The 16,510-nt window shown below is 34.5% G+C and overlaps 1 protein-coding gene across 5 annotated transcripts in view; it reads right to left on the bottom strand.

Moving 5' to 3' along the window:
* LOC140792300 (protein SEMI-ROLLED LEAF 2-like) overlaps positions 1 to 16,094 on the bottom strand; it is a 32,336-nt gene extending 16,242 nt beyond the window's left edge. For 4 of the 5 annotated variants that reach the window (XM_073143198.1, XM_073143199.1, XM_073143200.1 and 1 more), the window contains exons 1-5: positions 15,896 to 16,094; positions 15,304 to 15,711; positions 14,035 to 14,109; positions 10,567 to 10,682; positions 7,652 to 7,766 (exon numbers count right to left, since the gene is read on the bottom strand). In XM_073143198.1, coding sequence (XP_072999299.1) covers positions 7,652 to 7,766; positions 10,567 to 10,682; positions 14,035 to 14,109; positions 15,304 to 15,438 — 441 coding nt within the window. In that variant the 5' untranslated portion in view covers positions 15,439 to 15,711; positions 15,896 to 16,094. Of the gene's footprint in view, positions 1 to 7,651; positions 7,767 to 10,566; positions 10,683 to 14,034; positions 14,110 to 15,303; positions 15,712 to 15,895 lie in introns of those variants that run through there. The other variant, XM_073143202.1, reaches the window with a different exon arrangement.
* Between the last annotated feature and the right edge of the window lie 416 nt (positions 16,095 to 16,510).

Raw genomic sequence — 16,510 nt, 5'->3', positions numbered from 1 at the left:
AATACTAGAAATAGGGGGCGTAAATCATAAATTTGTGTGAAATTTAACCTTCCCCATTTATTATTTATATAGAGGAAGCCAAAGAGGCACTTAGAATCATGTGAAATACTTCAACATGTGTTTAAAACAAGGTTCCCAGTTTCGGCCAATCCCGAGTGGGATCGGCTGAAACAGATCGGGATCGGCCCTAGCTGAAACAAGCCGGTTTCGACCGTTTCGGCCGAAACGGGTGGGAACGGGTCGGATCCAACCCAAAGGACATCAATAATTGATGTCCCCCAACCCACCTACCTCTCTTTCTCCCCTTTCTCTCTCTCTCTCTTTTCTTTCTTTCTCTCTTTCTCTCTTTCTCTCTTTTTTTCTCTCTTTCTCACGGGTCTTTTTCTCACCACAAATGAGTAGATCTCCGGTGACCTCGACTTCCGGCGACGTTCTCCGGCGAAGATTCGACAACCTCAACCTTCGGCGACCTCGGGTGCAGCACCTATTGCTTCTGCAGCTACTACTTATGCTGCTCAGCACCTGCAGCAGCAGGTGTGCTACTACTGCAGGTGTACAGCAAGCTGCTGCTAAAAACTTGAGAGTTGAAAGGGGTGAAAACTAAAAATTAGAAAGAAGTAAAGAAAAATAATAGAAAAAAAATTAAGAGGGTTTTATTTTTATAAATTTTAAATTATTTTATATTTTCTTTTGATTTTTGTTTATATTTTTTAATTGCAGAGTTAAAATATCAATGGCTCTAAAAGAGAAGTCATATGATACTGACATTGGATGGCAACATTACAGCACGATTAGGCAAGATAAAAGACATGTTAAATGCAACTGGTGTCGAAAAGAAATGAGTGGTGGTGTCAGCTGTTTGAAAGAACATTTAGCTGGAAGAGAAGAAAATGTAGCAGCTTGCACTCAAGTGTCCTTGGAAGTTAGAAAATAAATGTTAGTTCATTTAATTAACAAAAAGAAGGATAAATAATCTACACAACAAAGAGAGTCAATGGTTCGTGAAGAATTGATGCATAATCCTATACACATTAATGATGATAGCAATGAGCAGAGTGAGAAGGATAAGGAGAGATAAATGAGAAGGATAATAAAAGAGAGCAAAAATATATATAAAGGAGAGGAAGAGATGAGAAGAAGCACTGGTGATAACTTTCAGAGATCTTAATCAGTTAAGATACAGGGAGAGAAAGATTATAGGGGCAACAGTTCTACCATAGGACTTCTGATGTTACAGCAGAGTCTGAAAATATTAGACCAATAGATACATATCTTCAGAAAAAAAGAGTCGTACATAGACTTCTGTCAAGACAGCTCTCAAATGAATTAAAATGCAAAGAAACACATTAGTAAGACTATCTCTAAATTTTTCTTCTACAATCATATTCCTTTCAATGTAGCTGATAGTCTTTATTATCGCACTATAGTGAATGCTATACAATCAGTAGGGCCTGGTGTTCCGCCTTCTAGTTCAAATGATATTGCTACTAAATATCTTGACTCAGAGGTAGATGAACTTTAAAATTATATTGAGACATTTAAACAGTATTGAGATGAATTTGGTTGTACACTGATGTGTGATGGGTGGAGTACACAAAATAGAAGAAATATAATTAATTTCTTAATGTACTCTAGCATAGGGACAATATTTTTGAAATTTGTGGATGCTACTGCTCATTTCAAAAATGCAAATTATATTTGTCAGTTGATGAATGAAGTATAAGAAATCGGTGAAAAAAGAGTAGTTCAAGTGGTTACTGATAATGTGGCCAATTATAAAGCTGCTAGAAATTTACTTATGATAAAAAGACCTCATTTATATTGGACGTCATGTACTACATATTATATTGATATAATTTTAGAGGATATTGCAAAAGAGTATGAAATTGACATGGTCATATATAAAGGTCAGAGGTTGACAAATTTTATATATAACCATAGTTTGGTTCTTAATTTACTCAAGCAGATGACAGGTGGTAGGGAAATCATCAGACCCAGTATCACTAGATGCGTCACTCATTTTTTAGCCTTAGAGAGCATCATGCGCTACAAGGATGATATTATGCGAATGTTTACATCACAGGAGTGGTCTATGAAAATTAAAATTATGAAACCTAAAGATAAATCTTTAGGTGAAACTTTGAAAAATATGGCTCTTGGAAATGCATATTGGAATAATATTACAATTGCCACCACAGTATTTGAGCCTCTTATCAAAGTATTAAAACTTGTAGATAATAATGACAAGTCTGAGATGGGTTTCTTATATGAGGCGATGGACATAGCAAAATAATCAATCAAAAACTTGTGAGCTAAAGTTATAAAAAGTGGTGGAAGATGATTGATTCTAGATGGAACAAACTACATGGAGATATACACGCTGCTAGTAGGCATGCTTTTAAGTTTTAATTTACTAATTTACTTTTATTTATGAATATTTAAAAATTCGAATGCTTACAAATTTTAAATTTCTACAGGGTATTTTCTTAAACCAAGATTTCAATTCTCTACAAATGTCAATAATGATAGTGAAGTTTGGTTAGGAGTTAGGAAGGTAATCAGCAGGCTTGAGCCCAATATTTATAAATAAATCATTTGCGATAAAGAAGTGAGTTATGATTTAATTAAATAATTTTATTATTATTTATTTCAAGTTTTAATTTTCAATATAATCAGTATGCAATAATATTTTTTGATTTCAAATGGAGAGATAGATTGAGAGCTGGACAATTCAGTACTCCTAAAGTTGCTACAGCTATATCTCATAACACTCCAGCTGAATGGTGATCTATTTATAGATGGAAGGAGACACCAAATTTGACGCCAATAGCAAAAAAGATTTTAAGTCAAATTGTGTCTTCATCACAGTGTGAAAGAAATTAGACTACTTTCTCCTTAATCCACACAAAAACACACAACCGATTAACAATAGAAAGATTAGAGAAGTTACTTTTTTTTGTTCTTATAATATGAGATTGAGGGAGAGAAATTTAAGAAGAAAAGCAGAAAATGAATAACTGATTGATTTAAATCATGTTTTTGATGAAAGAAGATCCCTTGACTCCATGGATCAGAAAAATAAAGGACAGGTTATTAGATGACCACGACGAAGGCAGAGGCTGGTACGAGTCGTTCAGCAACGAGTGATAGTATACCTACTAGTACTAGTTATATAATCCTAATAATACATATGGTGATGAGATCGTCCCATCTACATTTGTTGAGGAAAGTCAAGGAAGCATAAGGATTGAAGACAGAGAAACTGATGATGTATATAACATATCAGCGACGTTGTCATGAGAATGTTGCTTCCTATGATTATGGTACATCAAGTATTTATTATTTGGAGTCATCACAAGATCCATATGCTAGTTATTATCCTCAGTATTCTCAGACACAAGATCCAAATGCTGATTATTATCCTCCTCAGACGCAAGTCACACAACAAAATTCATACAATATGACTAGTATGATGGAATCACTTTTTGGAGCATCAGGACCCAGACATCAATATTTACAAACTTATGGTGATTATGATGATGAAGACTATAGAAATTTATAAGAACCAGCTCGGTATTCATCAAAGTTTCAAATTTTGAGTAAATTAATACATTTTTTAAGTTTTTATACTTCATATGTGAGTGAATTTTGTTTTCTTATTTTTTTGTCATTTTTTCTAAATTTTTCTGCATTTTTCTCTATTTTTAAATAATATTTAGAATTTTATATAATTAAAAAATAGTTTGATCCAATACAAATGGCCAATACGGTCGATACCGATCCCGATCCCGATACTAGGAACCTTAGTTTAAAAAGCTTAAGGTTACAATTTCCCATCAAGTATTTGATCTTACTGATAAAAGCTCATCATGGAGCATCACAAACAATGGCAGAGGCATTGAAGCCCAAAAAATATCATTATTGAAGCATTCCATATCAGAGGATCAAGGAAAAATTTATAGGATAATTCCAGGTTAGCAGAATATCTATGATTAACAAGGAAACAACAAATGTCCAATAAGATGAGAATGTTGAGACATTTTACATATCCAATTGATTGAAAAGCTTAAGTTGTTAACTAACTAACCAATAATATTCATCATCCTTTAACATGTTCCTTATATGTGACCCCTATACATTGCATGTGGACAAATGATTGATGCGAATGTGCAGCCCCCAAGTTGCACCAAAATAGATAATAAAATATAAGGAATAATGAGGCTAGATGAGATTTGAACTCATGGCCTCTAGAAATTTGGCACTACTGCCATATTAAATAACCACTTTACAGAAATATTAGTGTAACACCCAAAAATTTAAAAATAAAAATAAAAAAATAAAAAACCGACGCATGCGCCATGCGTTCCAGCCTGCCACCCTCGTCCTCTCTTTCTTCTTCTTCTTCTTCTTCTTCTTCTCATTCCGTGCACGCCACCAGCCACTCCTCTATTTCCCTCCACCCTCCACCCACCATCTCTCTCTCTCTCTCCTCTCGTGTTGCCGACGCCGGAGCCAATGAAGCCCCGAACTCGGAGCCGACAAAGCCAACCGTGGGACCCCCTCAATCAGCCCCTACTCTTCATTAAATTTCAGCAAATCGACCCCTCCCCTTCACCGTCATCGGAGTCCTCAGCAGTCGACGACTTAGCATCTAGTCGTCGGTCTGAGAGCTCCAGTGGAGGAGAGGGGGCTCGCCCCGCTCCCCCATAGGCAAGGAGGACGGACGGCGACTCCACCATGGCTCGGGCTAAGCCCCGCCGTCGTCGAGCCGAGCCCTCCTCTTCCTCTTTCCCCTCCCCTTCCCTCCGATTAACCACCCACCTCGGGTGATGGTCGCGAGCCGCCAGCCTTGAGGGTGGGCTGCCGGCAATGTGGGCCACCAGCAACGTCGGGGCCTTTTCCTCCCCCCTCTGTCTCCTTCCTTTGGAAGGAGGTGGTGAGAGAGGATGGGGGTTAAACAAACCCCACCCACATCCCTTGGTGGGCTACGATTTAGACCATAGCCCATGGAGCTCGTGGGCTGCGGTTTAGACTGCAGCCCATGAGCTATACCCCCCTTGCCTGTTGGGTTGGGCTCGAGCCCAACCCAACACCCACCTGTGCACCAACCTAGGCCCAATGGGGTTATTTGGACCCTATAAGCCCCATTTCCCTATCCCCACCTTATTAATTAGCCTAACTATTCCCTTAAAGATAAATTCTTATCACCTAAATAGTGTGAATTTTAGGATGACATGGAACTCACCCTAGAGAACCCTTTGACTCATATGATATGCCTAAATATAAATTCTCTAATAAGATAATTAATTATATTAATTCTCTAAATAGACACTGCGCGATGAGGATTTTGAGATTCCGAAGGAGTCAGCTAGTTGAGGGGAACTAGAGTACTATAGAAACCCTTAGGCGAGTAGAGTTTATACGAGTCTAGAACCATGTAGTTGCTGCTATTATACTTTTCCTGATGTTATGAGAATGATAGTGTTAGCGCATGCATTTAGTATAACTATTATGTATCCCAGTATGCGTAGTTGTTGATAGTGTACTTTTCATGATATCGTAGGAATGTTAGTATTAGCATATGCATTTAGTATACTATGATATATCTTGACATGTGCAGTTATTGATAGTATACTCTTCATGATGTTATGGAAATATTAATGTTAGCACAGGCATTAGTATAACTATAATCTATATGTATCCTAATATGAGACACTATTGCATAAATACCTATAGTGAATATTAGAATGTAATAACCATGATGATTATGACATGACTTATACATCCACAAACACTGCACCACTTCTATCTATCAATAGTAGTCGTGTTCTAATTAGACAGTGCCCTCTACTCGCTCAGCCCGAGGTTAAGGGTAAAGTGTATCGTATATGACTTATACTATTAGCGGCTTATACCTAAGGTCGTTAGCCTTAGTGGCATTTAGGTAATTACATTGCATGGTCAGAACTAGATTATGATGATAGTAAGAATCTAATTGTGAGACGGAGATTTATCTCTAGGGGTACCCAACGAGGCAGGGTTATGGCGTCCACTGATAAGTTGAGGGCTCTTGACTATTCCGTTGAGGGTGATGATTTAGAGATAGTGAAATATGGGCCTACGACCGAGGGCATTAGTCTGATGACCACAGACAATCGGTCACACGCAGTGTCGCCATGCATGTTTGGATGACAATAACGCTAGATGTGTATATATCCCTCCTCGATGTATGAGATGATGGATGGGTTATGTGATGGATAATTTCTAAAGAATATATAAATTATGTGGTAAATGGCTCGGTGAGCTATGATAAATCATGACTTAATGCCTTGGTGAGCATGTAATGACTAAACATCCTTGACTTGCGTGAATATGAGGAAAACTACTCTTTTTACTCCTACGCATAATATGTAAATGCTATAATTGAGATTTGCATGAATAAGAGATTGCATCAAGCTTTATACTTATGTAGACTTATCCTGATATGATTAGGACTCGGCATGTTCAAGGATAGTACCGTGTAGTCTATATCAGTTGCATTAATTTAGTAACTCATTGTAAGTCATTTAAATAAGCTTAATCTATTGTTAGCAACTATAGCAATGCATTAGAATATGCACTTATGACTTTATTGTTATAGATTATAGGGATTCTACTCGCTGGGCTTTGTGCTCACCATCTCTTGGTGGCATCATTTCAGAGTTAGAGAAAGCAGGTGCGGGTAGCGAGGAGTAGTTGCCTTTACTTCATTTAGAGTTATTTCTGTTAGTTGTATTGAGCCCCTACGATGGTGTTATGATTAGAGTTGTATTTTGGACATTAGAGTTGTATTTTGAATGTGTATCTTTGTAGGTTTGTTGTGGCCTGTGAAATTTGTATCCTAACTCATATTTGCTTGAGATCATTTATGGTGTGAACCTATATTTCTATGTGCCTTGTGGAAATATATTACTGATAGATTACGTGATGTACCGCGTGGAGAGATTTACCTACGTGGTATACACATGTATCTGAAGGTTTGGGTGTTTCAATTAGGTTGTTAGGAAATGGACCGACAATGTATATCTCCCTTAGGCCCTTAACAAGATGGATGATTGGTCTTAACAGGAATATATAATGACTTGCAAAGAGAAGTTAGAAAGGTAGATATGATGGTACTTAAACTTATATCGAGAACCTTGCATAAGATAGCTAAATAGAGGAAAAAGACCCTTAGCTGTCCGCAAAAAGCTATGAAGGTTTAGTTGTCCTTATCCTTGTTCTTCTCATATGTAGTAGTCTCTTTAAATATTTATAAGCTATAAATTGGTTATAACATAGCATTAGCACTAAACTGGCACATAGTTTATGATGAGGATAGCTAAATAGAGGAAAAAGACCCTTAGCTGTCCGCAAAAAGCTATGAAGGTTTAGTTCTCCTTATCCTTGTACTTCTCATATGTAGTAGTCTCTTTAAATATTTATAAGCTATAAATTGGTTATAACATAGCATTAGCACTAAACTGGCACATAGTTTATGATGAGGATATCATATTATTTACATTCATGGACAATAAAAGCACAAAGCCATAAATTATGTCATGCAAAAGCTATTTTGCTCAAATACTAGTAGCATCACAAATGGAGATCTCAAAAAAACCACACAACTTACCTGATTGTTGAGAAAGTCAATAAGAAGAAGACAACCAATGATACGGATATCATCTTGGCGTGTTTGTTCAAGAAGGGTTCGCACAATGCACAGTGAGCTCATTGACAATAAAGACCTGCATCCATATAATTGATGAAAAGACAAAGGAGCCATGAGCAAATTGAAGAACTATCAAAATAAGGACATAATGAGGTGAAAAGAAACTTTATGTCATCTTCCAGCTTACTTTGATATATGTCACATCAAAACGTACCAAATAATTGACTTTTTCCTTCTAAACATCTACTAATAAATGCACCATAGAACTAGCAATAAAAAAAACTATTAGTTCCAGTAACATTGCAATCATAAATTTGTAATAATCTAAAGGATATTCCACAGAGCTTCGAAGGAAAATAGGTAAGTTTAATGCATGTACTGAGTGTCCCCCTGCATTAAGAATTAAAAGTACATGCCTGTAATTGTCCACCAAAAGTAGTTGCGGCTTACCATAATGGTTATGTGGACACAATAAAGAGCATCTCTATGTGGTCCAAAACAGGGAGAAAGTTGCAACAGGTCTTATAAGCCCCCAAAAGATAGTAATTTATTCAATCCTACCTCCCACAAATATGAAAAGCATCAAACACTCACATTCCCTACATTTCAACTTCGAGACTCTCTAGTCTCACCTTTTTCTTACTATTAGCCAGATGGATATTTCTAAACACACAAATCATTCTTAAACTGCCAACAAAACCAAAAATTTAAATCAGAACACCAAAAAACTACGGCAAAACAAAATATCAACCCAAAACCAGTTTTTATCCTTGCTAAAGTTCTCCTTCAGAGAAAATTAGCAAGGCAATAATAGAGTAAGATCATTTATTAGAAAAAAGGTGAATAAAAGGAGCAACAATATAACTCTATAAGGTATACAGGGAAGAAACAGAGACTCTTACATGGAACAATTCCTAAGGGATGCTTCAGAACCTATAAAAATCAGCAAGAAATAGGGAAGATAGCCCTTAGGTGGGGTTGTAAATTTTGAGATTTTACAAGAAAGATTCTTGCTCAAGAAACTTATGAACATTTAAGAAATCTAATTTACTTCACAATGATGAATTACATAGAATGTACTTCCAAATAGGTTAGCTGTTTCTAATTCACTAGACATATGCCCAAATCTCTTGTTGTAGAATTTATCCTACCTCAAGAACCTATTGTTGTAAAAGTCATTGATCTTTGTTAAAACATCTGAGAAAGATAAGGCAGCACACCAATGATTTTGTTGTTCTTAGATCTCAGGCCTAAAAATTAGTTCAGATAATTATTACATGGAAAATGAATAAAACATCAATCATGTACAAATTTACTATGTAAAAGAAATAGTCGATTCCCCTCTGCAAAACCAACAAGCCTGAATTCAAAATCATCAACGCCACATTATCCAAGCAACCTTCATCCAAGACAGCAAGGAAGATTTTCTAGTAATGCTTCATGAAGTCCCACAGCTATTATGAGAAACCCACAGCAAGGAACTAACCAGACGATTAGCCCATTATAGTTTAGTAAACTCAAAATTCCTCTGCTGGGCAGGGAATCAAAGAGATGCTGCTGTGAAAAAAGCTACGCAGCTTATGCATGGAGATGCGGAAGAGAACCTGGCGGATTTAGACTGATGATGGAAGCAATGGAGGCACTTTTACCTAGATAATTGCTATCTCTTTGTGGTTGACTTAATTATTCTGGTATTGTATCACCAAGGGTGAAATTTTATCTGTGTGGTTGTGTAGATATTTTGTTGGTGATATTACTGGTTGTTGTTTAGCTGATAGTAGGATTCCTGATACTTTCTTGGGTGATGGTTTGTTTGTTGGAATTCCTAAGCTGTGTTTGGTGTCAGATAGACTTGTGGATTAATCTCTTCTAGATTAATTCTGTTTTAAATTTCAATGAAATGAGGGCTACGGCTTGTTTGTCAAAAAAAACCTCAAAAGTCAGAACACCATAACAGAATACAACAGTTGAACTTATATAAGTAACCACAAAAGTCATTTTCAATTACAAGTAAAAACCATTAATTGTAGACCAAATTTACAAGTTACACAAAATCAAACAATCAATATCTCATCCAAAATTAAGTCCTTAAAATGTTGATTCTACTTGAACTGCTTTGTTGAACCTTTACCTAATATATCAGTACAAAAACACAAAAAATTACAAAAACAAGATATTTACGTGAAAAGCCTAAGCTATGTGGCTCAATCATCATGTACAAATTTCATCCCATACCTAAAGTACCAAAGCTTCAAGAAAAAAGAAAATACCATACAAATATATTTCTACCTATACCATATTGTACATTGTTTTGTGCCTTCTGCTAGACTAGGAACTTGGTGACTATCAAGCTGCTAAAATTACATTTGAGTGAGACGCCACTGGAGCCTGCCTCTATGTTCATTGTTACTTGTAATTTGTGATAACATTAATTTAACTTCATTTACAAGGAAAATTGGAAACTTATACCTTAGTGCAGTGAAACCAAGCCCTATTTTCATGTCATTAAGCTGAAGATGGACTAGGATCAAAGTTATAAAGCACAAATAGCTTTTCAAAAAATATTAATATCATCTGGTGATTACCAAATCCATATTACATCATTCTAGAAAAAGTCCAACTAAGAAAGATGGCATCTTCATACTACTAAGAATTGTTCACGTTTCTGATGCCAATAATTATACACCAAAGAAAATTGCAATTATATCCTTTTGATATAATTAACCATAACTAAATAAAAATGTGCTCTTTTTCTTGTGAACTTCTGTAAATAGTCTACTGAAAAATTGATTAGCAGAAATATCAAGAATATGATTCTGACAGAATAAATGTGTCAAAATTCAGCACAAGTTTTGGCAAACAAGCACTAAACTTACATCTGCTCCTTACATGAAGACAGCAATTTCCTATAGATGTATGGTACAACTCTTGCCAAAAAGAAGTGTTCATTCCGCAATTCTTTATAACATCTCTGTTCTAGGTACTCAGTGATCTACAAAATAGAATATTGTAATAAGCAACCAAAGCATCATTTTTTTCTTCTTAGTAATACTTAAAACACTTTATACAGCAACAATATGAGGAAATAACCATGCAATATAGGGTAATGATGAGTATTGCAGAGTTATAAGCCCACACTCTATGTAAGATAACTATGCACTAGAGAATATAAATAAGCACTGCGGGATAATGTAGGGTTATAAGTCTGCACTCTATATAAAATAATTATACACTATATGATCTAAAGAGGCACTGTAAAATAATGCAGAAATATAAGGCCGCACTCTATGTAAAATAATCATACACTATAAGATATAAAGAGATACTATGAAGTAATATAGGGTTATAAGCTCGCACTCTATGTAAGATAATTATACATTAAAAAATATAAAAAGACATTATAGGATAAAGTAGAATTATAAGTCCGCACTCTATATAAAATAATCATGCACTAGAGAATATAAAGAAGCACTGTAGGATAATACGGAATTATAAACCACACTATATGTAAAATAACTATATACTATAGGATATAAAGAGGCATTGCAGAGTTATGCAGAATTATAAGCCCGCACTCTATGTAAAATAACCATGCACTAGAAGAATATAAAGAGGCACTATGAAATAATGCGGGGTTATAAGCCCGTACTCTATATAAAATAACTATGTAGTAGGGAGGCACTGTGGGGTAATATAAAGTTAGAAGCTCGCATTCTGTGTAAAATAATTATGCACTAGAAAAAAATAAAGAATAGAAGATGAGAGAGAAAATCTAAACTATAGTTGAGATGACTAGTATTTAAGAGAAAAGATAATTAGGAGAGAAAAAAAAATTTAACTGTAACTGAGGTGATGTGGAATTAAGTGTCGTCTAATATGAGGGTAAAATAGTAATTGTGAGTTATTATTAAATTATTTTTAAAAGTTGTATAAAATAAAATAAAAGAGAATGATAATTATTATACCAAAATAAGGTAAGTTGTTTAATGACTATACCAAAATAAGAAAACTTATTCTAAAATAAGTTTATTTCTATTCCACAAGTGAATGGAAGCTTAGATTGTTTTCCTAAGATGGAAATGATGTCAGTCAAATCATAAATTGGATTCCGCAAGAATCTAACTCAAGATATCACTAATTGATGTCTTCAACACCCTCTTGAGTCAGCTTAAGCTAAGCTTGTTTATTAAGAGCCTACTAATTGAACTCAAGGTTGGCTCCTTTAACAAATGAGTAAGATTGAGTAATGGGAATTATATTTTTATTTATTTTTTATTTTCAAATATATTTTTATCTATAAAGTTAGATTCGATTTTAGAGTGTCAATTTGGTTAAAACTTAAAAACTTAGGAGATATAAGTTAAAAGAGTCCTAGTTTAGTTATATATTAGATTAGAAAAGATATAAATAAGATCAATTTATAATTTGTCGTAATCTCATCTCTATATATAGAAGTGATGAGAATTTCAAAAAACCAGGAAAAAAAAAGGATGAAAATTTAAGAAATAATATTTTTGTGGAGGATTCCACATTTATCCCTCTTCCCCTTCTCCTTCCTCTTCTCCTACTCCCTTCTTCTCTTTTTTGTGGTGGACTTTACATTTCATTTATTCCCCATAATCTATATGGGTTTGACTTTTTTCACCCATAATTTGGTTCATATCTATCTATTTACGCTAGTATAAAAACGGTACTATTAGATAAAGAAATTTATATACACCCTATCTTTTCTCCATGAAGATTGTATAGGCATGTTTCATCATCCGTAGACCACATCATTGAGCCAAGCCACAAACAAGTCGAGCTCGAGTAGAAGTGAGGTCATGAGCTTATTTGTCTACCTTAATGCATATTTCCAAAGAATATGTGTGGATAACCATTTCTAATTATATTCTTGAGGTCATGAACAACCTAGAAGAAGATAGAAATATAGTGCTGCACAAGCATGTAGACATATCATTGTGGTTTAGGATTGAGAAAACATGCCAATATGGAACAATGTAAAGAAATACATCGATCCACCCATAAGAAGAAAAGAAAGGGGTTCTATGAATCTTTTCTTTGTCCCCAACTCTCCAAGAAACATTTTTATATTAGATTAGCTAGATAAATAAGAAAGATAAAAAATAACCCATCAAGCTATAGGGCTGAAGAAGGTTTATAGGAGATAAGGAAGAAGGTTTATAGGGGATAAGGAAGAAGGTTTATAGGGGATAAAAGAAGTGTGAAATCCACCACAAAAGATAGGAAGAGAAGAAGAAAAAGATAAATAAGAAAGATAAAAGATAACCCATCAGCTATAAGGGGAAGAAGGTTCATATGGGATAAAAGAAGTGTGGAATTCACTATAAAAGAGATGAGGATAAGAGGAAAAGGATAAATGTGGAATCCTCCGCAAGATAATTTTTAATTTTTCATGATTTTTCTCTTCATTTTAAGAACTCCTGTCATCACTATATATAGAGATGAAAATATTACAACAAATCACAACTTAAACTTATCTAGATCTTTTTTAATCTAATCTATGACTAAGCTAGTACTCTTTTATCCTATAAATCAATCAAATCCTAACAAATATTATTACAAAACAAACTAAACAATCAAATCTCCTAGATTTTATGATTTTCACAAAATAGAAGCTCTAAAACAAAATCTAGTTTTTAGATAAAAAAAATACATCCAAAAATAAAAAATAAAAACAGAAATCTAATTCTCATCACAGATTCTCTTATTCATAAGAGCTTTATTCCACTAATAATTAGATAGAAGTTCATTATAAGAAGTAAAGTAGATGAAAGAGATCAATTGAAATAGTTGTAGACATGGGAAAAAAAAAACATTTTGCACCAAATTTCCTCATTTTAAATGCACACCATGCAATTATGACTTGTCAAAGGTGGCTACACTACACTTCAATAGCTCCAACACAAATAACAATGTGTGGGCATTGGGCAAGCATAGTCCTTATTCACCAAGCTAAGAGGCACATTGGTTTTGATAAAATGAAAGTTGCATCATAGCAATCGGAAACTTAAGTAATTGTTCTCACTTCTCAATGAAATATAACATTGACCAATATCATATAACTAAATTTCTCTAAGAAACTTTAAAAATTTTGCATATTGCTCCATATTTTTCTGTAAAAGTCTGGTTAAACTAGTGTACTCAAATGAAAGTATGTGCTCAAATGAAAGTATGTAACTAAATGTTCATCTCTTTTCAGAGGCAGGTAATGCTATGTGAGACACTGCAAAGTCTACATACATGAAACAGAGTAAATTGGTTTGATACATTCAATTGAGAAAAGTACATTTGCATAGAAGTATAATATAATCACAGCATACCTTTGGAATACGGGTTGGATTCTTTTTAGCATATTCACAGAGCTTACTAATCATCCTATCATCTGGTTCTCTGTCCTATAAATTTCAAGGGAATCAGTCAGAAACTTCCATATTCTTAGCGCATGTCAAAAATACGCATTAAAAGAAGATAAGGATCCACAAAGGAAATTTTAAACTTTTTATAAAGTTCCAGATCTGATGCAACAATGTTGACAAAATGGATAAACACAGACTCTTTTAATATGCAAATCCACATCCAGAAAGCATCCAAAACAGTTTCTTATAGAGTAAAAGTAACTCTAGAGAAAGAACATAACAGGAGACGGATATAGACAATATGTGTTGGTCTATCATGTTAAAATCAGCTGTTATAGTTTGCTTGAATGGTTTAAACAAGAAAAGGTGAATATTTAGCAATACATGGAGAATCACAGGCATTTATGAGGTTTCAGAAAATCAAGAAAATAGGGAAAACAATGCTGTTAGATGACTTAAAATAATGTAACATAGGCAGCAAATGATAAATGCCAGATTTCCATTGCTTCATTTCTTTTATGATTTGAAATGATGCTACCTCATGAACAGACAGTTAAGAAACAATCTATTGTCATCATTGCATGTGAATCTGGTAAATACTTGAAAGGTCATGTCATGTCACAGTTCAACAGGAGCTGTAGGCCAAGTTTCAACAGATAACTCTGCAGATTCAAACAATTATAAGATGAAATTAACTTTTCTTTTTTAAGCATGAGGAATATGTCGGGATTATTAGAATAATAGTGTTTAGATTCACAAGGAGACATTTGCGGTTAATTGGCGTTTCATATCCTAACTTGTCTATGCATCAAATTGAAAAGGATGACCTCAGTTAAGTATGCAGACTTGGACTTTTCCTATTCTACAACAATAGTAAAATATAGTTCTGAAAAGATGTCATAATATCACCATGACTCGAGATGTGCATGGATTCATGAGCTATGGCCCAACCTGAAATGGGCTATCTCTGTAAAAACTCAATTTGCTAACTAAGCATCAAAATAAATGTAAAAGACAAGATAAGCTGAGATAAATCATAAACACACGTTCATTTAAGATATTGTCTTCGTCTTGGCTTACAACTTACAACAAGTTTTAAATCTTCATCACCAGAAGCAAGGGAAATGAACTGTATGAATTAATTCACTCACAATACATATGTAAAGCCTAATACATCAAATTCTTATCAAAAGACAAACAATTACAACCTTCACTGACCAGTTGAAAATTTACCTGAGACCGAGGGAAGATATCCCCAAGGAGTTTCTTGTAGCGTTTGACAGGCTGACGTGATCGCGCTCGCAGTGACGGGCAGAAGATGCAAAGACTTCCGCAGGCAGGCAAAACCCGCCTAGACATAACCCCCATTTCTTCTCCTTTTCCTTTTCTTACTCCTTTAATCCCTCAAATGGTGGAAATCAAAAGGCAGAAAAAAAAATCCTAATGGGCTACCTATGATCTCCAAGAAATTCCCAGCAATGCCAGATCAAATCCCCCTCATATATAGATACAAAAAAATATACTCAAATCGGAACCCCACCCAGAACTTGGAATCCGAGAAATTACAAAAGCAAAGAGACCCAATGTCAAAAACTTTTTATTCGATCGAATCCTATCCTTAATTTCCAAAACGGGATCAGCCTGCCAAAGAAAGGTACATGATTTCAGCGTGGGTTTATACTAGATATCTGTATAAAAGATCTATTAAAGAATTTAAAAAAAAAAATCTTTTCTCATGGGTCTTCTTGAGAACGCAAATTCCTCTCCGGATTATGACACCGAGAAGGAACGAAAGGAATCAAAATCGAGAGCAGCGCGAACTCACCTCGATGCTGCCTCCAAGAGAGGGCAGAGGCTTTAGATCCCTCGACGTCTCTACTTTATTCGGATCGATTTATATAGAGATCGTATAAGATCAGCGGCATACTGATGAATGGCGATTAACAATTAAGAACCGAACCGTTACCAACTCTATTTTATATATATATATATATAATAGAAGTCAATATGTTATGTTAAATAAGTTTATAAAGTAATGTTTCAGGCTCCAAGGAGCGTCGGTTTTTAAGAAGATGCCCCGACAGCCGCAAGGAATTTACTAAAGTGCCCTTAATGGATTATATGCAGTATTTTTTTTTTTACATTTCCTTTGGACTTTTAAAAAAACTTTAAAAATTTTACAAATCACACCCTATATTATATCTATTTTATGATTAACACTCCGACTTTAAGGTTTTGTAAAGTGACTCCTACTTTTTCTTTATAATTCTTATTTAACACCCTCCATTAATTTAAACGGTACTAGCAAACAAATATTTCATTATAAAATATAAAATAATTTATAAATATCTAAATTACTAATGCCTTCTTTAAAAAAAGGACAGAGAGGAGAAAAAATAATGGTGAGGATAATTTAGTAATTTAGTTAATATTAGTTAGT

This window comes from Typha latifolia, chromosome 7, assembly GCF_019914945.1.
Source record: "Typha latifolia isolate L0001 chromosome 7, TyphaL0001v2, whole genome shotgun sequence".
In the NCBI taxonomy this organism is placed as follows: Eukaryota; Viridiplantae; Streptophyta; class Magnoliopsida; order Poales; family Typhaceae; genus Typha; species Typha latifolia.
This window is presented reverse-complemented; position numbering and strand designations above follow the sequence as displayed.